This window comes from Plectropomus leopardus, chromosome 18 (assembly GCF_026936395.1).
Source record: "Plectropomus leopardus strain MGB_pleo_1.0 chromosome 18, ASM2693639v1, whole genome shotgun sequence".
In the NCBI taxonomy this organism is placed as follows: domain Eukaryota; kingdom Metazoa; phylum Chordata; class Actinopteri; order Perciformes; family Serranidae; genus Plectropomus; species Plectropomus leopardus.
In genome coordinates, this window is record NC_142193.1 from 17577254 (window position 1) to 17603805 (window position 26552).

Here is a 26552-nt window from a genome sequence, read left to right on the forward strand (position 1 = left end):
TGGGATTACAGGTGGAGCCCCCTTTTGACAATGATCCCCCCCCTCAGGCTTCTTTAAGGATTAATTACAGTAAAATGGAGGTGGTGGAGGTTTGCTAGGTAGCGGCACATGTGATGCCAGCTGATGTTTTGAAGAAAGAAAAGTCATGAAACTAGTAAGAAGCATTGAAAGCTTTGGGAGAATAGTGGAAATATATGTAATTAATGAAATTACATTAATGTAACAAAACTGAATTTATTTTCTGTAGCTGACAACATAACATAGCTCTAATATGTGTAAACGTGACGTTTTGGTTGTACTATGTTTTTGTTTATATGTTCACCATGTATGTTTTTTCTTTTTCTCCCAGTGCTCTGTCTTTACCTTCATGTGTGTCCATGAGACCATGGATGTATTATAATTATTATAGCAAGTCTAGATACAGCCATGGAGGCGGGGCCCTGTTCATTCCTATGAAAGCTGCTCATTGGCACATGAAGCAAAAAAAGCTCTTTTTCTGGGTATAAAATACAATAAAATACCCCGATCTATTGGCCATTAAGGCATGCACACTAGAGACTTACGGCGCGGCCTTAGTGTGTCTGAGTGGGTAACTTCCGTCAGCAGAGTGACTAACTTCTGCGTTAGCGCTTTGCAAGCTTGAATGACGGTCAAAAAAATGTAATTTTGCTGCTTTTTTAGACTTTCCAAATATTATCGAACTCGATGGCTTAAGCGTAAATTGTAAAATTAGAAGTTTTGCGGGGGTTTTGGGGATGCAAAAATAATTTACTGATTTATAGACATCTCTTTCTCAATGTTAGTCAGTGAGGGAAAGTCCTTTGGGTCAGTGGGCATCACATGACCGACCCGGATTCTGTAATTCCACTTTTGGCCACTATGTAAAATTTGCATTAGAGCTAAGCGCACTTCCTGGGGGCTTGCATGAGACATTGGCACCATTGGCTTTAGGGGAGGGGCATACAACTTTCAATGGTTGTAATTGTATTTATTTTACCGCCTTCTGAAGGCATGTTTTCTTTAGGGAATGTAGTGATTTTTTTCCTTATATATATATTTTTTTTTTTTTTTAAATAGGCTTTTTGCCATCATCATGCAAGATGCCAAAATATGTTTGATTAGAGTTTCAATCTTACATGTTTGAAAGACACCAGGCAAGTGAGGCAAGTAAAAAATATATATTTGGGGTCCTTGAAAAGTCACAGAAAAGTTTTGAAATTGTGTCCATGACAGTGTGTGGGAACCCTGGAAGGAGGGTGGGAAAGAATAGCTGGAGAGAAACATATATTGGTGGGATGTATACATGTTTTTTTGACATGGCTCCACCCCTGAGAGCAAAATATCCCTCAGAGACATTTTCTGCTGTCTGTTTTCTCGCAGCATCACGGCCTGAGTGGATCCATTGTTGTTTTCAGGCTTCCTGCCAAGCCGGGACGAGCCAGTTGGACTAATTTGTTTAGGATTAGAATCTCTTATCCCTATCATGTCAACTTGTATATTGTATAAACAGCTGGGTGAAGTGGGCGGGGTGCTTTGGCTGACCTCCCCCAAGCCAATTTTATTTGCATAGTACTAAAAAGAAAATTCCCCAGAATCCATTTTACCCCACCATCGTTTCAATCGCAAAGCAAGTGGCTGACCACGAAGCCACTCTGCAAACACAGGCTGTCAACTTTCAGTGAGACGACCACCATATGCACACACAATCACACACACGGAGGCTCGCATATGCTCAGCGACACACACTCCCACACACTCTCTGCTGCTCTTTCACTCTCAAAGTTTCTCACAGTTCCTCACACCCCTTATCTACACTTCTAGTCTAAACTCTCGCCCCTTACCCCTCCTCTGGATGTTGCCCTGTCATACGTTCTCACTCTCTTCCTCCATCCATTCTTCCAACTGCTTCTTCCGCTCCCTTTCCACTTCTCCCACCCCCGCACTGACCACATCCACTAAACTCACTCCACAGGCACGCAGTGTGGAGAGTGTCGGAGGCGTGCGCTGCTGGCACTTTCCCCCACCCATGCACTGGGCCCGGCTCCAGGACTGGACCGCCTGCTCGCTCTCTCTCTCACTTCAGAGTGCTTCTGATCAGACCAGCCTCCTACTAGAGTTGTAGAAGGGGCCTGCTCCATTAGCCCCACCATCCAACCACCCACCAACCCAGAAAGATAAAGTCAGGGAGGAAGTTTGTAATACAGGGGCTGGGCAAGCAACTACAACAAAAAAAACTTCTTGCTACAGTTGTTTCTGAAGTGAGGAGGAATTTGGCTACCAGTTGCGCTAATGTTTTCAAGATGACTTTGACTGTTTGAAGGAAATCCCCCCTCTTTAGTAGCCATTTGAAATTCTTTCTGTTTTATTGTGAGGAAGTAGGCGCTGGGTTAGTCAGCGGCCCTCCAGGGTAGCGTGTGCAGTCTGTCTGGGGCTGCCGGTGTGTACCCTTGCACAGTCCAACCCTGTGTTGCCAGAGAGGGTCAGAAAACGTAGTTGTGTGTTTATGAGTGAATATGTGTTTGGAAAGTCTGGCTGGCTTCTTCTTGGGCGTCTGAATTCCTGGGCAAAACATGGAACTACATCGGTAGGAAAGTCTGATGAGACACATCCTGCTCAATATGTTTTCACTTGGTAAGTTAACTTTGAAATGGTTATTTCTTCGTTGCCTCTGTCTTCAGTCTAGACTCCCTGCTTTCAGATTACTCCGGTGTTAAAGATTTAAACCAAGCCACATTACAATTACTTGTCTGAAATCAGAAATTCCATTTTTAAATGTTACCAATGTGCTCTTCGGACTAATCTTGCTGTGTCAGAGAGCAACCCAATCACCAGAGTAAATGTTGGCATGGCATTTTTATGTAACACATTGACAATGTAACACTTGTACATTAATGTGTAGTAGATGTGTTGAACTTGACATTTCAATTTGGTTAATATGTTATGTTTAGATACAAAAACCACTTGGTTATGGTTAGGAAAAGACCAGGATTTTGCTTAAAATATCTTTATTTGGTGGCACTTTTGCTGCTAGAAATGCAGCTCAGTCTCACTAGAAAACACCAGCTTTTGGTGGTACAATCACAGCTGGAAATGGCACTGACATCTCAATGAAAATCAACAGCTTTTGGTGATGTAATCACCACTGGGGATGCATCCAGTGTCTTTCTAAAAAAAATAAAAAAACACTGACTTGTGGTGGTGCAATCAATGCTGAAATTGCCACGTCACACCAAGTAAAAACCATTTTAGATGACACAATCCCCGCTGGAAAAGCAGCTGATGTCTCACTAACAAAACACCTGCTTTTGGTGGCACAATCACTCTTAGAAATGGTGGTGCAGTTGCCACTGGAAATGCCAGCGATGTCTTGTTAAGATATCCCCACTTTTGGTGGTGCAATCACCGCTACAAATGCAGCTGATGTCTTGCTAACAAACAAGCAGTGTTGTTGGCCTCGAACAGTTTTCTGCAGTTCGGACCAGAACTGTCAGAACTATGTTACTATAGAAACCTTGATTGATGGGTTTGCAGAAACGTACAATTCCAACATTTTCTTGTCGCGACTGGGCTGCAGCAAGTTAAAGCAGTGCTAGCACTAGCTGCTGGATTTTAAGAAAAAATATGTTGCTTTATTGAACTCTTGCTGATATTAATTTATTTTATTGAGAGGGGGAGAGAGTATGAGCTGTGATCATTCAGGTCGTGTGTTGAAAAGCTACAGAAACTGGCTTCCACATGGCACTAACCACTGACAGTGCAGCCTCAACTGGCTTCTGCTCACTGACTCTTTCAGTGATTCGGGTATTATAAAGTTTTCTGTGCGTGTGTGTGTGTGTGTGTTTTCCTATCTCCTGGCATTTCTCCTTCTTCTATCATCATCTCTCTGGCGCTGGCTGATCACTGAGCTGTGGAGAACAGGTTGATGCAGTCACACCTGTAATTTTCTCTCTGTCTCTCTTCTTCTCTTGTCACCATCACTCTCATCTCTCGTTGTCTGTCTGGTGTCCTTGTCTAGACGACACGTCCATCCGTCCCTTCAGGCTGCCGTCTACAGATAAGACAGAGAGCTGCAGACTAACCTGGCTCATTTTTCAAGAGCAGACAGAGAAATATGATGCACGGTGAAATAATTGTACTTTATCTTCTCTTAAACAATAGGCATAGTCGTAGATCTGCGCTTATGTGTGTGTATGTGTGTGATTTCAAGTACACAAGTGCATGTGAATGGGTGTGTATTTCTCAAGAAGGAAATTTTGATCTGATTCCCAGCATTCAAAAGAACAACGTGCTGTGGGTGGGTGCTTGTTGTCTTCTCAGCTTTTCCCATCACTGCTTGGCCCACGAATCCCTTTACATCCTATTATTTCATAATTCCTTGTTAAGACACCAAACAACCACTCACCCTCGAGTTAAATTAATGAGTAGGGGCAAAGATTATGACACCTTCCTCTCCGCAGCCTAACAATTGTAACCAGATTTAATTCTGGAGAAAGGTGTGTGTGTGTGCGCGTGCGTGTCTGTGTGTGCGTGTCTTTATGAGCTGCACGGGAGCTTGGGTGGGGTTTCAAGGTAGGTTGAAAAGGCTGTTGTTGCTGAGCAGCAAACTGACCAACTGCATCTGCCCACTGCTGTTGTAATGGCTAGAATTCAGCCTCCTTGCCTCAAGCGCTGTTTCTCTTTCGTTCCCATGACAACTGGGCCTTCATTCTCCCTGCTCCGCCTCCCCGCCTGCTGCTCACTCCGTGCCGTGCACGGGGGCCTATGCCTGGGCCCACATAACTGTGTGTGCATGCATGTGTGTTTTGGTTGTTGTGAACAAACTGGACTCCTTCACCCACGTTTCAGCGTGGGTGGAGTAGCACTTAACACCTCCACCTCCAGAGGTTCTGGGATATTTGTGTATTTGTTTCTGTGTTTGTACATTTGAACCTATTTGAACACAACTGGGTGTCAGGGTGGGATGTTTGGATGTCAGGGAAGGAGGAGGTGGGGTTCCCTCTTCCCAATGCTCCCCTCTCCTTTAATTCTCTAATAGGATTAATCTTCATCGCTGTCAGGGATCGGCGCCGATTAGGACGCACATGACCCGATTTTCTTAAGAGCCCATACAAGTGCACTGCTGGCACCACTTAAGAACCACAGAAATAAATAAACAGGCAGAAAAAAAACACCACTTTTATAAGGAGCTGGTTTAGAGGTGGCAGGCTTCCTGGATCCATGTTACAATTTAATAAGCTGCTAAATAAACAGTTATGTTGAGTCCAGCACCGGTGCTGTCATGCCTCGGACCTTCGCTCCGCTTGTTGTGCTCTGCTTTGGTTGGCAACCAAACTGAAACTGCCCCGACACCGAGGCAGACCAGCCCACTTTAATAACCTGTGTGCTTTCTCAGCGACACCTCTGATTCATTAGGCTATGAGTGGGTTTAGGCAGGGCATCGTATAAAACAGTGTGAGTGTTGCTCATGTTCTGCGCTTCAAAAGCGTATGAGGATGCTGGAGCAAACTGCAAGAGAGACATTTTTGCGCAGCATCATGAGCAGTATATGTCTCAGCAGGAGGCAAACGGCAGACATAACACAGAGGGAGGGGTCACTGAATGAGTGACAGGCTGTGCAGTCAGCAAGAGGCGGTGTGACAGAGGTGAAGGCCACTGCTTTGTTATTCTGCACCATTCAGATTGGACCAATGCCCTTCTCCCCAGTATGGCCAAACTGGATCAGTGAGAGGTCTGATCTGGTTGTGTATGAGTCGATCTGGGACCCTCCAAAGGTTTTCCTTCCATTCCCTTCTCCCCTAACATCAGCTTAAACTTCAAAGATCCCCTTGCCTGACATCTAGACATCCCCTTTTTATGTATTGTCCCTCTCCTCTCCTTGTCTTTCTGGCAGAGGCTCTCTCCTCTCATGGTGTGTGAAGAGGGGCTTCACGGCCTCTCTCTGTCACTCTCTATGTCTCTCTCACCCTTTCTCTCTCTGGGGCGAGGCTGTTAATAATGCAGGAGGATTAGCTGATTTATGTGAGCCCGAGGCGCTGAGGAAAGCTGGGGTTCCTGGGGGCGACAGGCAGAAAGAGAAGGCCGAGGAGTGTGCAGTGTTGTGGGCGGTGCCATACAGGAGCCTTGGGTGTCTGGATGATGGGGGCTGGATGTGTGCCTAGCAAGCACGTTGGCAATAATCCACCCCCTGCTGCCCCCGAACCCCACCCTGGACTCCATAGAGCTGCCAGGAGCGCTCCGCAGGGTCAGGGGTGATAGGAGGTGGCAGCGGAGAAGGAAGGAATGGGAGGGGGGCTGAAGTGGAGGAAAGCATGGATACTGTAGTATGTCAGCCGCTACATCCAACACAATGTTGCCATGGCCTCCTAAAGATATTTAAAGTCTTGTTGATCGTTTCTGTGTTTCATCCCACAAATCTGTCGTGATAGTGGAATTTTTTTTGCATGTGTTCTGTATTTTGTCCATAGTATTGCATCAGAAAACAGATTTGCTGACTTCGACTCAAATGGTTGACTCATAGTTAAAAACAGTTTTCGTGGCAGATTTTCTGTTGTAGCAGACAATCCATGAAACAAATGATAAACTAGAAAAGTGAGCTCAGTAGAACGTAGATCTCTGCCAGGTGGTCAGTCGGCCACTCCAGACATTTTTTGTAATTTGGGCAGAAGCACCACAGTGCATTTCAGAAGTATGAGAAGGAAATTAAAAAAAAGCACATTTGTCCATTTTTACTGAGTTGCGGTACATCGCACAGAGCAGATCAAATTCTCCTATGTCAAAAAACTTCAAAAGCGCTCCCGCACACTGTCTAACTTGCAATGTCACTTTATTTTCAACATTTTTGTGCTAGACCTATATCAGACAAACATGTTTGCCTGATGAAGGCCAGGTGTGAGAAAAACTTAGAGCTTAATGCGCCAGGTCACCAGATGGTCAACCTCCCACCTGTAGGTGGACTCGTCCCCACCAGAGATGAGTCCAAAGACGGTGTTGTCGTCCGCGAACTTGTGGAGCTTGACAGACTGGTGACTTGAGGTGCAGCTGCTCGTGCACAGGGACAGAGAGGAGAAAGAGCGCAGCCTTGAGGGGAGCTGATGCTGATGGTTCTGCCGTCAGAAACATGCTTCCCCTGCTTCACCTGCTGCTTCCTGTCAGACAGGAAGTCTGTGATCCACCTGCAGGTTGAGTCAGGCATGGTCAGCTTGAAGAGCTTGTTCTGTAGCAGCGCCAGGATTATTGTGTTGAAAGCAGAGCTGCTCAGGTTCCTGCTGAGTCCAGATGCTCGAGGATAAGGTGGAGGGCCAGGTTGACAGCGTCATTTACAGACCCATTGGTTCTGTAGGTGCACTGCAGGGGGTCCAGGAGAGGGCATGAAGATTATTCTTCCCGTATTGTCCATAATTTCAATAGATCATAATATATTTTGTATAGAATTTTTTTTTTATGGATATCACTTTTTAAGGCGCGACCGAGGCCAAAATGTGAACAGCAACAAACGGCTTGTTGTTTTAGCCAAGCTGATCCCGTAAAACTAGCGGCCCCTACCGGCTGGTTAAAAAGAGCGAGGAGTCAGCAGTCGTTGACTGCATAAAAAGAGTCAATAAAACAGGTTTTTCAATAGCTTACGAATCACTGCAACCAGGAGAGATCCTTGAGCATACAGTCATAAATGTGCACACAAGATATGAGGCTGATTGGGCTGGTGCTAGTTGAGATTAACTGCGGACAGACAGATACCCGCACACACACTCACACACACACGCACGACCAAACGGCATGATCCCCTCCAGGCTTATGCCTGGCGGAGATAACAACACAAACAGCATTATTAATTACCAATACTGAAACAAGGAACATAAAACAATTTCCTTGTTATATTTCCTCCTGTGGCCAAATTTGGAGGCAATTTTGTGTTGCAGTGTTAAATGTGCTAGTTAAACACTAAGGAGACTGTTATTGGGTTTTGTGAGTTTGTGATAGATTGTTGTTGGAGCACACGCACACACACACACACACACACACACACACACACACACACACACACACACTGACAGGTTATAAGGTAGGATTTGAGGTAGAGTGAGGTTGGGGATTGTGGGGGATTTCCACCTGTCTGGGGCTGTGAAGTAAATTGTGACAGAGGTGTGTCTGTACGTGTGCGAGAATATGTGCCCATGCCTATTTCTGGGTGAAGCGTGTGTGTGTGTTTGTGTGTGTGTGTGTGTGTGTGTGTGTGTGTGTGTGCGCGCGCCTCTGCATGCTCCTGTGCTCTGGCCCATGAGCCATAGGCTATTCGGCGCAGGAGCGAGCAGCAGACTGATGGGTTTATCCCTGCTGTCTGCCCAGAGGACGCGCTCACTCACCACCTGGCTGATTAAGACTTCCACACAATTGTTCTCACACTCCCAGAAAAGGGATCGATTCATGTTTGGACTGATTCATGCTTAAAGAAAATCAAATCACACCGCGTTCCTTGTTGGATCAGCTCATCATGAGGGGCTGATAATGAATTTTTGCCATGTTGCTCTCCCCGACGTTTTAACAGCTTGCCCAGTGCGCAGAATGAACGATACACCGATGTGTGTGTTTGTGCAAGTATGTGCATGTGTGCTCTCATCCAGGCGTCATACATATGCATGAGACTTCACAGCAGTGTGACTTGGGGGAAATGAATGTGCAAAGAGTCGGGCACCCGGGCCCCTCGCTCAAGTGCACTGGCGGGCGCGTAATGGGAATGTAATTTAAGCAGTGGTTAATCAGTGTGTTTTCTCCAGCTTGCCCAGCAATGCATAATAGACAATCAGCCCCCAGTCACACGGGCGTTGCTACGAATGGTCAATTACTCATCATAGTCTTGTTAAACACACAGTTCAGCCAGCCAGGGACAGATTGCTCTGCTGGTGCCATCATTATGGTAAAGAACAAAGCAAAGAAATGCTATGTGTCAGAAAGAAAGAGGGACAGAGGGAGGGGAGGAAGAGACAATGAGGATAAGGAAGAGGCATGTGTATTTCTGCTGGGACAGGAGAGAAAAAAAGGAGTAAAACAGCCAAATGGAAACAAAGAAAAAGTTCAGATTGTCAGAGTCATGCAGAGAGAAAGGAAGAAAGACAGAGAGGAGATGAAATGGAGCAGAGCAATAAGAGAGATTGAGGGCATGAAAGTGAGAGATGGAGAGCATAAGATAATGGAGGGAGGGAGAGAAATTGAGAAAGGGACACTGGGGAGCAGGAGCAAAAGTGTGTGAGAGCGAGAGGGAGAGAGCCTGAGAAAGTGTGTACTCAGCTGTGAGATGAGACCTCTGTCTGCCCATGGGGAGAGGCGGTGTGAGAGGAGAGAAGACGAGGGGAGAGGACTCTGCTGTCAGTGAGGGGGAGGAGAGTCTCACACTCACACACACACACACACACACACACTCATTCACCCTCTCCCCTGGGCACGGATCAAATCTGCCCGGCTTTGTGGTTCCACCTAGATGGCCAGTGGGCTCCATCTTTTTACATCTTTTTTTTCTTTTTGGTCACACATGCACTCCTCTAATTCTAACCATGTTTTCTCTCCTTACCTTTGTCCCTGTGGGAATGCAGGCAGTGGATTGATGGGCAATTCCTCCGCCTCCTTCATGGGGACCTTTCTGGCCAGTAGTCTGGGTTCCCCCCCTTCCCACCCGTCTCACCCTTCCCGGCCGCCCTCCTCGCCCTCCTCACCCTCCTTCCGGGGCGGACCCCACTCCAGCGCCTCGCAAATCTGGTTCCCCCATTCGCATGAAGGTACCTCATATCCACACACGAAACACATCCCTTCATGTGACCACACCGTCTGCATGAGGCGATATTCACATCCTGGCAGTATTGGGGACAGAGCTTTGCAGGGTGTATTGTTACTCTGATATTGTGTATTTTTAGGCCGTGTTAGGTTTCCACCAAAGCATGGCTTGTAATCATCTAGCAAAGGCCGGGCTCCCACCCTTTTATTTGCGCACCAAAATAGGCCCGGGCCCAGCATGTTTGGGATGGAGTACAGTGCCATGGTTTTTGGATGGGGACACAGGGTCAATAGTTCAGCCAAGGAATCTTGCGGTATTCGATTCACGTCAGCAGGAATGTCACTCAAGACTCTCTGAAGCAGCACGCGCCAGTAAAAAGTTGCAGTGATTGCAGAGCTTTCAGCTGGTGTCTCCATCACAGCTTAATAGGGTAGTTCCCACACGATGCTCAGCATTACAAAAACCAGGCTACACACACACACACACACACACACGGCGGAAAATACAAACACACACTAAGTTCAACACCTCACATTTCTGCTTAGATACAGCCAGGAAGTCAGACAAGGATAAAGTGAGAGATTAATCTGCACGGGTATTTTGGGAATTCAAATGCTAAGGATGACAGATAAATGTTAGACCTATCCAATACCACCCACTGATATATTAATGCAAGGTCTGCTTTCCTGTGACTTCACTTCTGTCACTTTTAGATTAACACGTTCATAATCTTTTCTAATTACACGATGTGACGGCCGCCCAATGCCATATAGTGAACTGCAGTCTTTGAAGTTGTTGGACTCTTGTTATTTCAGCCCTCTTGTATTTATTTATTTCTTTTCTAAGAATAGCCCAGCTGTTAGTCCACAGGGGGATGCCGGTGGGGAGTGTTTGTTATTTGTGGTCACTGATCAGTGGCGCCCCAGTTGCGTGATGTGTGGCTCGGGCTGATTGGGTGCAGTGCAGCTGAGATGCTGTTTTTTTGTTGTTGTGTGTTAAGCCATTGGATGCCTCGCAGCCACTTCTCCCCCTACCCCCACCCCGATCTCGCTCTCATGTCCTGGCCACCAGGGGTTGAGTCAGTGGACAGCTGCTACAGTGGTGAGAATAGGTGAAACTGTAGGTTTTTTCTAAATAAAAATGAGCCCTTTTACACAGAGATTGTGCTTTAGGGCAGCTACAAAGTCCCTTCTTTGCGTCCCCTTTGTATTTTTACACAGAACCAAACCAGTGTGTGATTTTGGACAGCATGCTGGCATTGCGGAAGCAAATGAGGTGTGATGGGGTTGACATGTAACACATCATCTACTTCTAGTGTGACATATAACATATGCTTTGGCTTTTTAAACAATAACAATGTCATAACATGGCAATAATGATCATTTATTGTCGCTGTTATATGGCAGCTTATATCATCCTCTGCTCACACTGGATATGGAAACACAACGAAATTATTAACACAAGGAGCACATTTTTCCGCACCTGTCTGCTGCAATTCTCCTTCTCTACTCTTTTCTAATTTTACAGAGAACTGTGTCACTGCTTGCTTGTGTGTCTCTGGCTGCATGTCTGTGTGTCAGAGTGTGTGTCTGCTCGTCTTTGTCCCTGTCTGTTTAGACACAACTGACAAGCGTTGTAAGATGATTGCCAGATTCACTCACAAAAAAAAAATAGACGCCAAAGCTATCGTCTAAGATAGTGAGCCTCAGTGCGTCCAGTGTGAAAGGTCTGGTTGTGCAACATGGATGCTAAAAGGGAGCGAGCAGCACTCTGTGGAAAACGGGGGCACTTCACAGCGCTTCAGTGTCCAGTGTGAGCCCGCTGTAAGGAACTTCCGAATTTCAAAGTTTTCCCAATGTAATGACATTTACAACAGCTGTTCTTTGAGTTAGCTACTGACTGCTACTAGCTGCTTTTTAAATCTCCCGTGGTGTGTCACACACACAGATGTCCCTTTTATATAGACACCCCTCTTGGCTTTGTTAGGACCTCCTTGCTGGCTCAAAGGCGAGACAACTCCATCCATCCATTCTGCGATCATATTTAAGACAGAATGGCAAGTTGGTGATAGTCCCGCCTTGAACAGGCGGTGTAAAAGGGGCTCTGGAGAATGGCGAGTGAGATATCAACTCCAGCATCAGCTCAGAGACATTTCCCCTCAAAACTCATTTTGTAAGCATCAGTGTTCCTTTTACCTCATAGTTTCAGGGTTTCATTGTCAAAGATTTTCTTCTTGTAGAAAAGTAGAATAATATTAATAAGAGTGATGATGATAATGCCAAGCCTAATAAAAGTAATGGAGGTGATTATGACTGGGATTATTACTCAGTTGGCAATGGAGGCCATTATCTCTATTGCAGTTTAATTGCATATAACGCACTAAGAGCATGATTGAATCCAGACTGTTCATCAACCACATTCAGCTGTTCCCTCCTCAAGATAATTGCATATTGTCTTTTTCCTGTTTTGCATAAAAAGCAAGTCATCAAAATGAGCGGCACAATTACCCAGACTCTCGCCTCCTCTCTCCGGGTGTCAGCAGAACCCCACCAGCAGCAGAGCAGGCACTGACTTGTGTGTGTGTGTGTGTGTGTGTGTGTGTGTCAGTGCATTAGTGTGTCACTTGTAACCTTAAAGATATTCTCTGGATTTTCTTTTTTTCTTTGTGAGGTGTGTTTTTAAAGTGGCTGTTTGCATGCAAATCCAAGCACAGCAGCTCGAATTTGTATTCAAAGATTACTGCATGATCCTCATGTCTTTGGCATATACCTGTCATGGTGCAGAATGTCTTTGTCTCCGCTATTCTTCCGACACGTTTGCCAAAGATTAAAGCACTAAAATCTACCATGTATCAAGCAATAGATATCAATGATCTCATTAGTCACTAACTAACCAGTCACTTAGTGTGGATAAACAGTCTTCTAGCAGACTAAGAGTACATCGAGCGACGAAATCATACATTTCATTTTTATATTAGATGTCACTGAAAGGTTTTATCTGTAGGATTAAGGGGGATGTATTGGCAGAAATTATATATGATTATTAAATATGTTTCTAAGTTACTTATGGGCCCTTGTCCATGTAGTCCGCATTGCCATGTTTCTACAATAACCCATAATGGACAAACCAAACAGACTCTAGAAAGGGCCATTCACGTTTTGGCGTCGGCCATGGTAGTTAGCAGCCCCTTCGCGACGAGCCAAACAGTATTGGAAAAACACTGAACATAAAACCGTTATATTCTGTGTTTTTATGGGTTTAAATATCCAGGTCTGTTTGTTTTGGAGAGGAGGAAACCTCTGCGGATAAAACCCTGAACAATAAACACTGAAGATATTCTAAGCAGAAGAAGTTTCAGCAGGTTACAATTTGCAGTCTTCACCACTAGCTGCCACTAAATTCCCCTAAATCTTGCACACTGCTCCTTTAAGAACATTTACTCTTTTTCCAAAACTTGTCACAGGCTTTGGAATTGTAATCATGGTGGAAATAAAAAAGAAGTCAAAAAAATGAAAAGAAGTTAAGCACAAGCCTCTCTGAATGTTTTATTTTCATAACAGAAAAGGTTTGGACATGTTCATTTAGATCTAGATCTGCAACAATAAAGACAATGAAAACACACAAATGGCTGATGTGTTTTTATTCCAGTAAGTGCAGAAGTGCATGAGAAAAATAGAAACAGTTTTTTAAAAAATGCAGTGTTTTTCCTGGATATGAAATTGAATCTGGATTTGCACCCAAAACTAATCACAAGATTCTTGGCCTAACTTTCCACTAAATGAGAAATGTGTTGACAAGATATTCTGCTGACTTACAGAAAAATAGGCCTTAAAACATAAGCTCCTCGGTGGAGATAATATTAATAATAATAATGTATGGAGACAGATGATAATAAACCATGTCTGTGAAAAATAAGCTGACAATCATACATTAGGTTTCCCACATTCCACACTACAGCAAAACATCATGTTCAAATTTGTCCAATTAGGAAAGAGCTTTCAAAGCTCAGTTTTTGGTGTTGGAAGGGAAAATCCGAGAGAAAAAGATATGTTTTCAACTTAATCCGCAATAGCCCGGACACGAGCGTAGTATGTTTAGAGAGGGCCAGTTAAGTCATGCACACAGACCACATTTCTGTTGGGAGCAGGAGCGACAAACCATTAGCTGAGTGACACGTTAAGCAAACCTATAAATAACATCACCACATAACAGTAGTGGCATGGTCGTCTGGATGAAGATAACTTTGGCAGCGGGAGTTGGTGAATGTGGTACAAAAAAAAAAAAGTCCAGTGTTGACTTTTGTTTAAAGATTTATTGTGTTGGGAAAAGGAAAGTGTTCAGTGTAGCCTTACAAATGCTGGGATATTTATATACGGTGACAAGAGCTAAACCATTAGTGGCTTTCATGATGTCAGAGTGTAGCACAGATTTAAAGAGGTTTTTTTGTTTCAGTTTCTCTCTTCAGATTGATTGCCAAATACAGTAACAGCCATTGTGTACGGGGGTGTCTGTTGTTCATTTGTTGAGTGGCGACATGGACTCACTGACACAGAGAGATGGAGAGAGCGAGAGAGAGACAGAGAGAGAGGGGTGGCAGTATATAGTTGTGGGTGGAAAAAACAAACAGGTTCAGATGTAGAGTAGTGACCATTTTAATAAATGTAATGTAAAATGTTTTTCATAACACCTGGTAAAATGGATTAGGCCCTGTGAGCTTTGAAAGATTTATTTTCAGGTTTGGAGCCATTATATAAACCATGAATGCCCCCTGCTTGAATCAAGTGAGTGGTAAAATTAAAAAAGAAAAATGGACCCCCAAAAAAAAACCCTGCAGGGCTCTTGGCAGGCCTGAGGCCAGCTGGCTGTGGTCCAAATGACTTCTTACGTTATGCCAAAAACAATCGCAGTCTCATATCTCTGTCAACACATATAGACACGCACACACGCACACACACACACACACACACACACACACACACAATTGCCGGCACACACCTGTCTAATCCACTTCTGTTTGATACGCCTTTCCAAGCCTATCTTCAGTTGTCCATCTTTCCTTCTGTGAGCAGTTGCTAGCTTTTCCTTTTGTGGGATTTAAGCTGCACCCCCCCACACCTCTCCTCTCTTCCACACTCCTGCCTCTTTCATTCTCTCTCTCTCTCTCTCTCTCTCTCTCTCGTGCCAGCCTGCATCCCTTCCTTTCAATTAGTCAAACCTGAAGAGATCCACCACAGTACTGCCCCTCCTCCTCCCTTTCTGTGTCTTGATGGTTCTGTCACTTTTTCTCAATTAGTGGACCTGACAGGCAGCTCTGCCTGCTCCTCCTCTCCTCTTGGTCTTCCTCTGCCATGCTCTCTCTCTCTCTCTGTCTGTGTCCTTCTCTTTCTGAAATGTTACAGAGACAATATACAGCATTTATTTTATTTAGCCTTTTAGCAGAAGAGGAGAAATCCTCATGAGCAATTGTTCAGGCTGGCGTTTTCAGAGCAGGTAGAAGAAGAGTGGGTAGAAATGGAGAGAGGAACGAAACACTCTTGTCGTCTGCCTCTAATTCAGCAGGCTTAATTCTTTACTGCCTCTAGGTGCTGTTCTATATCCAGCCCCCTTCTTTGTCCTCCCTGTCGGCCTGCTTCTCTCAACCCATCACGCTGTGAGAAATACCTTCAGAACTTCTGGAAATCCCTCCCTGGGATGCAGCTCTGTTTGTTCAGTCTCTCGCCCCTGCTCCGCCCGTGGAAAAGGAGGGCATGCGCTGTGAACTCCCCCTGTCATTCACTTGCCGATGCTGAGTTGTTTATGTGTGTGTGTGAGGAGGGAAAGAGACCGAGGCTGCTGTGCAGTCAGCAGACTGCACTAAGACCCTGATCACGTCGCCTGCAGCAGCAGCAGCAGCAGCTTCCCTTGTCCTGCCCAGATTAATGGCTGAATGGGCTCTGCCGTGCCCAGCAGTCCCCCTCTTGCCGCCCCAATGGAGGGCATGCTGAAACTGAGCGGGCTGGCATTATCGGGCACAGCCAGACCACGCTGCGAAAAGGGATTACGCCGTCAATCGTCACGCTCACAAACAACATGCTGCCGCAGAAAAAAAGCCCCTCTCCCAGCTTGGATAAAGACTGCCAAACAGCTCTCTGCTTTTCTCCCTCCCCAAATCAGAGAAAAACGTCTTGCTTAAACAAAGGATCCCCCCTCCTCCTCCCACTCTAGATGAATTGGCACAAATGTGTGTGCTTATTAATCGTGACAGCAGAGAAAGACACAGACAAAGGGGGAGAGATAGAGGAATAGGTGGAAGAAAGAGAAAGAGAGGAAAAAGTGAGGGTATGTAATTATCACCCCATTGCCCTCCTCAGAAAGCAGCACCTCCTGTGTTATTGCAGGAGTGTTTGCCCTCTCCGTGCATTTCATTAATTAAGATGGGAGCATGCGGAGGCCGCTCGGAGACGAGGTCATTAAGCCCACCACAACACTCCTCCCTCCCCAGAGCCGGCTCACAGCACCGGCCCCATTGTTCCACCGGCAGAAAGTGAGACATTCAACACTCGGAGCTCCTGTTAAAACCACACACACACACACACACACACACACACACACACACACACACACACACACACACACACACACACACACACACACACACACACACACACACACACACAGCCAAATGAACTGCATCTGCGCTTTCCGGGATCAGGTCGCACGCTTGCCAACACAAATACGTCTGTCTTTCATTTAGCTTGTAGAACCATGTTTTCCTCTCTGTCTACCCCCTCCTCCTCCTCCTCCTCCTCCTTCCTTCACTCTGTCTGCGAGTGTGAAAGTGGAGGGTGAGGCAGGTGCAGCAGCAGAGAAATGGAGACATGAAACACCTGAACTTCTCTAGATGACTCAGAGGTCACTAAGACGGTTGAATGTGGCGCTGGTGGACAGTGGACGTCCTGTATGAAAAGAAGCGCTAACTCAAAGTAGCTCTAAATGTCTCTGGTCTCTTCTCTTGATGTCTTTCTTTGTCTTTGTCTTGTTCTTTCCTGCTCTGACGTTAACCCCTTTTGCACTGCCTGTTCACAGCAGGAATATCTCCCCGTTATGCCGCCATGTAACAGGGACAGTAAATTGTTGTTGTCATGTTATGCCATAGTTATTGTTTATAAAGTGCTGCTGATGCGTGTGTTGGCACATTAGAGGCTTATGCTGTTGTGTTAAACATCACACCCCTCATGTCTCTTACGGCTCCACGTTACCAGCATGCTACTTAACCCTTTGAAACCTGGACTGAATCACTTTTCTTGTTATGCATTCAGATGCCTTTCACAAAACCTCATCACATTGGTTTATTTTCTTTCTAATACATGGGAAAAATGGCAGTTGCAAGAAATGTTTCACATATTTCAAGACTGAGTAGACTTACACAAATACTTTTTGTGTAAGCTCTACTAGGGAAAATTTCCAGAGAACTGTGCTTAAAATGATCATAATCATATCAAAAATTATTTCAACAGAATTATTATTATTTTCAAGCTTTTTTCAGGTCATTTCCCTGTTTGTTTGTTTGTTCGTATGTTGTTTTTTTTTTTTACTTTATCCTTTGTTTTTGTTTTTTTGTGTGCTGATTTTCAGTAAGTTTTCATGTACTTTTGACTAATTTCTTGCCAATGTTGGGGTCATTTCCTCTTAAGTTGCTCATTGCCTTCTCCCATGTTTTTGAAAGACATCAAGCCAATTTGCCCTGATTTCAAAGGTTTAAAATCACACCCTGGAGCGGGATGATGCCGCCGTCATTTAGCTGTGTGTATACATGGCGGCATGAAGAAGAGACTTCTTAGCGGCAATGGTGTGATCTGTGTAAAACGCGTTATTGGTTCATGGTGTTGGTGCATATGGGTTGTTTTCTTTTCCTCATTTATATCTCTGTAGCTGCATTAGAGTAGATGGGGAGGGAACAGGTTTTATTTTGACTGTATCATATTGCATAATATGCCCAACAGGGAATATATATACTGTAGTTATATAGCACTGTTACCATCAAAGATTTCCCCCTAATTATTTCAGTGTTACAATACTTTGATTTTTATTATCGGATATCTGTCTTGTGATCATGTGAAATAACCTAATATACAATAAAAGATAAGCTCATTTAATTCACAGTGCTTTGTTTAGATGTTTTAGTGACCCAACTGCAGTGAAAGTGGGTTGTCATAGTGATTCTTTGTCCTAATATTGCGATGGGCTTTCATCTCAGTCCATGTTTTCTCTCTCCTCCACCTTCAAAGTCCTTTGTGTTTTTGAATGTTCCATTGCAAAATTAGTTTGTGTTTGGTTGTGGTGAAAATGTTTTCCAGATGGGCTCAACGCATTAAGCCCAGGTGTACTGGCTTACAGGCCCAACATCCAGATGAACTTGTACCCCCGATGTAGGTCATTGAAGGTCAGCCGCCCAGCACTCCCTTCATTGTAAACACAAGCTTCAAATCCGTCCTTATCACCCCATTCAGATGGATCGAGATGCCACTGCCAGCTCTGAGAGAGAGATAAAGAAAGAGCCATATGTTTCAAAGACAAATTTCATACATTACAGCAATCCCCAAGCTTGTCTCGTATTGTTTGCATTCTAAACTCAGGCAGGAAAGGCAAACATGACAGGCAGAGCCAGCACTTATTTGCGTATGAACACCACCAGCTGCATCGGACCTGAAGGATTATGCAGGGTTAGTCTGGATAACTGCATCTTGGTGGTTATTGTCCTGTCTTATCAATTATCTCCCTCTCTCTGCTATCCATCCCAGCAGCTCCAGGGTACCCTCGATTCTCAGGGAGTCTGGCCCACACCTTCCTTCCCATGAGCCACTTGGATCACCATGCCAACAGTGGGGTTCTTTATGGGCAGCACCGTTTCTATGACACGCAAAAAGGTGAGGCGTGAGATGATTAAAATTTAATCAGACAGAAACAAGACATTTAAATCCAATTTATACAACATAGTATGGTGTAATTTGATGTGGGATATTGATATAAGGATGCCTAGGGACACGATCACGAGAGCTGAATACTCTAATTCTGTCATTGCCTTTTCCTTTCTTGACTAACGTGTTTGTCTTTACTGGCCTGCCTTTCTTTCTCCCTCAGAGAACTTCTACCTTCGAGGTCTCCCTTCCCAGCCGCCTCTCATCTCAGCCAATCACAGTCTGCCACCGATGTCCAGGGCAGGTTCAGGACACTCTCAGGGGTCCTGCAGCCGAGACAGAGATCCAGGGGCAGGGACGGGTCTGCATAAGAGTCTTAAAGAAGGGTCTGTGGAGAGAGGAGTGGTACCTGTCAAGGACAAGGAGCGGTCCAGTAGCAAACAGGAGGCGAAGGAGAGGCAGCAGCAGCAGCAACAACACCACAGCCACCAGCCGCCCCAGCCCACACACCACCACCACTCCCACTCCCATCAGCAGCACCCACACTATCCACAGCACCCACTACCCCTGGAGGAGGTCAACAGTCGGGCCCTGGAGAGGCACAAGGCATCAATCTCGATGGAGTACAGCAAGGAGCACCCTCAGAGTATGGGCAAGCCCCTCAGTGCCTGTCTGCACAATGGAAAGATGCAAAACGGAGATGCAGGAACTGGAGCAGGGGCGAAGGCCTCCATGTCCAGCTGTGGGGGGGAGGGCACAGCCCTCGGGGCTATGAGTGGTGGGGCGGGCGGCCAGGGCAGACATATGGGGTCCAGCGGCAGTAGTCGCTGCACCAAAGAGGGGGTAAGCGGGGAGATGAGGATCAGTGAGCAACCTTCAGACTGTCTGGAGAGGGGTCAGGCACCGCTCCACCACTCTCTGTCCTACTCTGTGCCCCCACCCTTACACATGGGCTCTGCTGCTGGAGGGGCACACCCCCACCCGCATCCTCATGCTCACCCTCACACACATCCTCACCCAGGGGGCTTCCACTGCCTTCAGCTCCACCCCAGCCACCCGCACCACCCACATCATTCCCACCACACACACCACCACCCGGACTTCTTCTGCCCGCCCCCTCCTGCTCCTCTCGCTAACCCTGCCTCACATGAGAGAGGGCCGGCCAATGTGGGGAGAGAACCTAAAGTCACAGGGCCTACGTTTGTGCCATCTGTGGCAGGCCTCGGAGACAAATCTGGTGGATCGTTCCAGCTTGGTAACCTGGACTGTCATGGTGTGGGCAGTGGCGGGGGAGGCGGCAATGCCAAGGACAAGATAATAGAAAAGACTGGAGGTGGTGGGCATCATGGTAGTTGGCACAGAAAACAGCAGCAGCAACAACAACAACAACAACAACAACAACAACAACAACAACAACAGCAGCAGCAACAACAACAACAACAGCAGCAGCAGCAGCAGCAGCAGCAGCAGCAACAACAACAGCAGCAGCACCCTTACAGAAAGACAGAGAAGGCTCCAGACTGGATGCAGTCCCACCACCAACACATTCAGTCCTCACAGCTTCCTCCGCCTCCCCAACTACAACAGCCTCCGCATCCCCAACAGCAGCATCAGGTTGTAAGATCACGCAGTGCTGAGTGTATCAACAGTGGTGTGGATATGGATGTGTTCAGACCGTCGTTGCCCCAGGGGCCCAAGACTGGACACTCTGTCCCTCATTCTGTCAACACTTCTCCTTACAGAGACTGTTCCCATCCAGGACCCCAACCCAACTCGTCCCCACTTGGAAGTAAAAGCATAGGTCAACATAGTGGGGCTGGTGCAGCCCACGGGCCTGCTCCTGGAGGTAGCTGCTCCTTACAGAGAGACGGCCAGAAGGTTGCCAGGATACGCCACCAGCAGCATGGCCGACCTGGTCCAGATGCTCCCTCTCCTGCTGATATGAATCAGGGGACTAATCAGGAGCTGAAAAGAAAGATGGACATGTCTCCTTATGGTTACAGCAACAGCAGTGGGCAGCAGCACCACCACCAGCAGCCCCCAGTGCCACCCTGGGCCATGAGGGCTCCCCACCACATGTCACAACCTGAGGAGGAGCAGAGGAAATCTTACATGGAGTTAGGGAGCACCGGTGGGCAACACTCCCAGCAGCAACAGCAGCAGCCGGGAATGAGCCTTCCACCTCCCCAGCCTCCCCCCGCACCTCCCCTTAGTCAGCAACAGCAGCAGCCACAGCAGCAACCTGAACCGCAGGGCCCAACTCAGGGGGAGAGCAGTGCCATGAAAAGCTTACTAAAGTACAGCAACCAGCAACAGCCACTGCTCCTCTCCCAGAAGAGCCCCTTTGGGGGGCTGGGAAGCCTCAAGTCAGGTCCTGCTGGGGGGAGCTGTGCCCTGCAGGGCAACAAACAGACTCTACCTTCCAGAAAAGGTCCAGCCAATGACAACGACCGCCCTGATTACAGTGGGCGGGGCCGAGATATGGGGGACGCAGGTCACGGGGAAAGTGAGGTGCGGCAACCGCCAGTGGGAATTGCGGTGGCTGTGGCCAGACAAAGGGAGCCGCCGTGTCGTTCAGCAGACAGTCATCCCAACAGCCGGCAGGGCAGGGTCCATCCCTCAGTGAAAGGTAAGCAGGAGAGGTCACTGCCTCAGAAAAACAGGTGCAGGGAACACAGACCTGTTTTTTTTCTTATCTGTGACCTGTTGTTGACCTGTAGCTGGGGAAGCAAAAAAAAAAAGAAAAAAATGACAAAAAAACAAGGTGTAGAGCTGAAAAAGCTTGCAAAATATTGGTGGCACAGAGCACTGTTTGCAGTCACAGACAGATCTTCAGTTTTCACTTTCATTAATTCAGAGTCTGGTTGAAATCCCCTTAAAAAGTATATAAAATCTTTACAGTGGGGCAAACAAATTATTAGTTTCACAAACACATTTTCCATGCCTGGAAAAGTCATGGTCTTTGGAAAAGCCATTGAAAGTTTTGGAAAAGTCATTGAATTTTTTTATGTATGATAACATTGTGACTGTAATTTCCCATGGATAATGTCCATGTAATGTTACTTAACAACAAACTGATTTTCTGTAGCTGATGACGTAGCACTGCGTATGTGATGTTTTTTTTCTTGTTTTCTTTTTAAATCATCACGTACGTTTCTTCGTATCCTCCCCGGGTTCCATTTCTCCCTTCATGTGTCCCAGCTGGCTGTCATTATGTTTGTATAAGGTTCAAATCTAAAATGCTTTAAAAATGCTGTGCAAGAGAGGCAAGAAAAAAAAGGTTGTTTAAAAGTCATGGAAAAGTTTGGAAGTTTTGCCCAAGAAAATGTGTGGGAACCCTGTCTACATCTCTTGTGAGTAACAGAAGTGTTGTGAGAGACTGTGGTAGACTTGGGAACATGCCCTCACCAGGTGACACGATGGTGAAAGTTAATGGTTAAAGTAATGGTTGTTTGTTTAATTGTTTGTTTGCTATTGATCTAATGTTTGTCTCACAGGGCCACCCCGCTCCATGTATCCTTCAGATCCTACCAGTGAAGAGGAGAGGAAGAGGATGAGTGGGGAGCAGATAGGCTTGACTTGCTTGGACAGAGAGAGAGAAGCATATATCAGGTAAGCAATAGTAAAGCTATGGCTTAATCCTCGGGGTGTAAGGGTTCACAAAAGTCACGGTTTGGCTCATACCCCGGTTGAGGAGTCTCAGTCTGGTATAAATTCAGCACAGTGGCAAAAACTCCCAAATGCATAAGGATCCATTACTTTTCATTTGTTTTGAAAGTAGTCTAAGAGTCAAAGACAGACAAAATCCTCTTGCTGGGGACCGAGGTAACATTTTGCCTAATGGCAACTTTGGTAAAATAATTTTATTGTAAGAATAAGACACATTTCAAGCATTGTGGTTTTACATTAGACAGATACTTTCCCAAAAGGCAACAGGCCACAGCAGGCTTTAAACCAAAAAGCATCTCTTGTGCTATGAAAGTGAAGAATACCAAAATGAGAAGTATAATAAAAAATAGAATTTGTGCATTAGGAGCATTTAATCCCACCTTGGCTCCATTTACAGACCCCCTCCATTCAAAAACGTCTTTCTTTTGCTTACTAAGATGCCTGACCTTGAGTATACTGACTGGTATCTTTGCAAAGTTTGTCACTTGGGAGGTATTTTCATTTTTCCCTACTTAGGAGGGAGATGTCTGTAAACAAATTTTTAAAAACGTTAACTACACGTACTTGCTAGGCACCTTGATGTGCACTGGTCCTTCGGTACTCAGCCTCTCAGTGTGGCACAAGCAGCCGTGGTAGGGCGGGCCTGAGACCAAATACAGAATTTCACAGACGGATAAAGAGTAGATGAGATTCAAATCCCCTCTAACTTAAAAAAAATGTTATTATTATTATTTTATTACTTGTGAAAACCATGTTAAACAAAATATTAAATATAGCAGAGTATTTTATACACTTCAAAATGTGTCTGGAGTGAAGCTTTAAACATTCAAAGCAACCAAAAATGCATCATTGGCACAACTGTATGATGCCACTGAATGTGTATTAGTGTCTTGGGTGTATTTCCAATCACATCCAGCACGACATATTTGTACTTTACACAACTCTCTCAGCTGCTGTTGTAGCTGGCCAGAACCCGCAGACAGGTCTTCCATGTTTTGGCGCACTAAACAGCTTATTGTGCTTACCTCAGCATACGCTGCTTACGACATGCAGCTAAAATCTTCCACGCAGAACTTGTGCTTGGGAACCTTGGTTCCACATTATGTGCATCGATCTACATGTTGCGTGTTCTGCATTTGGCTGAGAGTAACAGTTTGGTACGAATACACAGAAAGTTACAGCCCTACATAATCCCCAGGTAAAATCTGTTAGAAACCTTCACTCGTCTCCATTTGCATTTGCTTATCTTTGTCTTTTCCTGATGCCAGGGATAATAAGGAACGGGTGGAGTTTGCAAGAATCCACCCCTCCAACAGCTGTCATGGAGACCTCACCTCTCATCTCATGGTCCCAGGCGGGACTTCCCTCCAGTCTGGCCAATTAGGAGATCCTGCTGCACATTCTGCTCACCATCATTGGATGCCAAGAACTGGAAGCCCATCCCTTTGGATGACAGGACACTCCTATGGTAAGAGAATATTAATAAATTTTATAGCGTGACTGATCATGTAAGGAAGGTAGTGAAGTCCTGCTTTGCTTTATTTATGTGTTAAAAAACATCCTACAGAACTCTTCTGTTATCTCAAATTTGAGCAGAAATAGCCAGAATTTTACATGATTTCAACATGAGCATATTTTCATTGGTTTCCAGTCAGATTTATTTCATGGTTTGGTCATGTTTTGGTTATGACTGGTAGTTATAGTATATTGTGGAAGATTTCTTTTTACACGCTATTATGTGATGTGTATATAAATCATTTTTTTTCTTTTTTTTTCATTTTTGTATTTATCGAATCCTTTACTTTAAACAAGTAGTCTTGTTGAGAATCTCTTTTTTTTGTAATTATTTGAATGTAAAAACAAAACATGTTATAACCTTTAGTTGCACAAAATCCAAAGGCTAGTAGCAAATGCACATATTTGTAACAACTGAAATAAACATTTAGCAACGATAGACACACAATTGGATCGTCACAGTTTCCCAGATATGCTGTGAACAAAAAAGTCCCATGACCTCTTAAAATCCTCACCTTCATCATTGACTCCCGCTAACATGTTCTTATGATAACAGAGGTAGAGATTAAGGCCAAAATAAAATAAAATGTTAAAAATAGTCCAATTAAGAATGTTCCTTAAAGTTACCATCCCAAAAGAGGCCCGACATATCATGACGTGTATATAAACTGACATCCTTTCTATAAAGCAGGTATAGGTCATACCGCCCTGCACCAGAATCTGCCGCCAGGTTTCTCTGCAGCCATGTCAGGCCCTCTGCAGCCAGTCTTGCCTCTGCCTCAGGACCCTTCAGCCCAGCTGGTGGTCCTTCCCACTGAGCCTCCCGCCCATCCTGCCACTCATCACCTGGGTATGCCATAACCTTGCTCTCTCCTCTGGAAAGCCAAATGTATTTATATACAGCTTTTCGTGTATGTGTATGCATGAGCAGCCTCACACAAGGACACCATTACATGCACACTAAAATAACCATTGGCTCAGTTCATCTGCAGTCTTCACTGGATCACTTCCTGTGCAGATAACTTCCCTTTAATGGGCTCATTCACAGACACCACAAAAAAACATTTCCTGCACACCACCTGCTCGGCCCAGCAGGAATAGTGTGCTCAACGGGTTAGGGTACTCATCCGAAGCTACTCTGTATGTGCACCCCCCTACACACACACACACACACACACATACACACACACATTGGTACCACACCAAAGAAAGAGGAAGTGTGAGAGTGAGGGAAAAATCACTTCTCAAAACTCATAGTAGACTCACATTGAGCAGGCTGTGGTATTTAATTAGTTCACTATCATGGATGGTACATTTCTCTCTTTGCTCCACACGAGTTTCAGCCGAGGAAGGAAGTGCATCCACAAATGCTTTCCCACAGGAAGCATCCAAGTTTATGTCTCAGAACAAGGAATTTTTGGTGTGTCTAGGAGAAAGGGGGTGGAGGGGCGAGTCAAGGGCAAAGGGTGAGAGAAAAGCAAAATTAAGTTTTTGAGGTTACTACATTTTGGCCCAAAACTTCCCAAGTGGGACGTATGTCATATAACATCACCCACACCAAGATGAACTGGTCCTTAAAGCCACATAACGAGAAAGGTTGTCCACCCACAGACATGGGAACTAAGCTTCCTGCTGGGCCCTTTTGCAGACCCTTATCTGCGATTTGACTGAGCAGGTGGGACTTTTTGGCGGAAAGTCCACACTGAATGCTCCGGCGAGACAAACAAGCATTTCCAGTCCAGTATTTTGACCTCTAATCAACCTAAAGCCATCATCATCTGTTCGCATTTCATCACTGTCATGACTTTTTTTTTTAGCATTCCAGCAAATTCTCAAGGCAGTTCTTAAGAGACAGCTTTCTGTTCAGAGCGGGGGAGAGTGTGGGATTGCTGCTGCCTGGGGAGATGTTGTTCTGTGAAGTCAAAAATCTTTCTTTTAAAGACATTTGTCTATGTCGTTGCTATAAAATGTGAATACAATGATTTTTAAATGATCCATAATGGTTTCGTTGTTTTGAAATGGGTGTGTGGGAGGCAGATAATGAGAGGATAAGGATATGGAAACACAATGGTGTATGTGTAAGTGTGCGCCACATAGTGTTGATGTGTATAAATCCAGAAGGAAAAGGTTGCTGAGTGTGTACGTGCGTGTGTGCCTTTTTGTTCGAAGGTAGCCCTCTCCATCACATTCCTCCTCCTTTTTCTCATTAGATGTGATGGAGCAGCCAGGGTTGTGGCCCCCTGTGTATGGCGCCCGGGGCCCACCCTCCCACATGCAGCATCCTGCTGTGTACTCCAGATCCCAGTTTCTACGGCAACAGGAGCTGTACGCTCTCCAGCAGCACCAACAGCTCCAGCATCAGCATCAACATCAGCACCAGAGCCACCAGTCGCAGCAACCGCAACCACAGTCTCAAACCCAGCAGCAGCAGCAACAGCAGCAGCAGCAGCACAGATCTGCACATGGCATGGACATGCAACATCATGCTGCCCACAATTCACAGGTGATCACCAAATCAAAATATGCAAATACAATCCATCTCTATCTATCTGTCTACACAAAGAGAACAAGACTCAGGCAGAGTAAGTGAGTCATGAGTCAGCTTTTCTCACATGATTTATTTAGTCTATTTTTAACTTCCCGAATATTTTTCTAAGATTTTTCTGCTGCAGAGCAAGAAGCTTTTTGTGTCAATGACATCCAGATTT

The 26552-nt window shown here is 45.5% G+C and overlaps 1 protein-coding gene across 12 annotated transcripts in view; it reads left to right on the forward strand.

Annotated features, from left to right (window-relative positions):
• bahcc1a (BAH domain and coiled-coil containing 1a) overlaps positions 1-26552 on the forward strand; it is a 115530-nt gene that overhangs the window by 56787 nt on the left and 32191 nt on the right. For 8 of the 12 annotated variants that reach the window (XM_088091095.1, XM_088091086.1, XM_088091092.1 and 5 more), the window contains 7 exons: positions 9585-9767; positions 18544-18669; positions 18884-21289; positions 22158-22272; positions 23598-23797; positions 24533-24694; positions 26055-26347. In XM_088091095.1, coding sequence (XP_087947221.1) covers positions 9585-9767; positions 18544-18669; positions 18884-21289; positions 22158-22272; positions 23598-23797; positions 24533-24694; positions 26055-26347 — 3485 coding nt within the window. Of the gene's footprint in view, positions 1-2266; positions 2632-9584; positions 9768-18543; positions 18670-18883; positions 21290-22157; positions 22273-23597; positions 23798-24532; positions 24695-26054; positions 26348-26552 lie in introns of those variants that run through there. The other 4 variants (XM_088091096.1, XM_088091094.1, XM_088091093.1 and 1 more) reach the window with 4 other exon arrangements.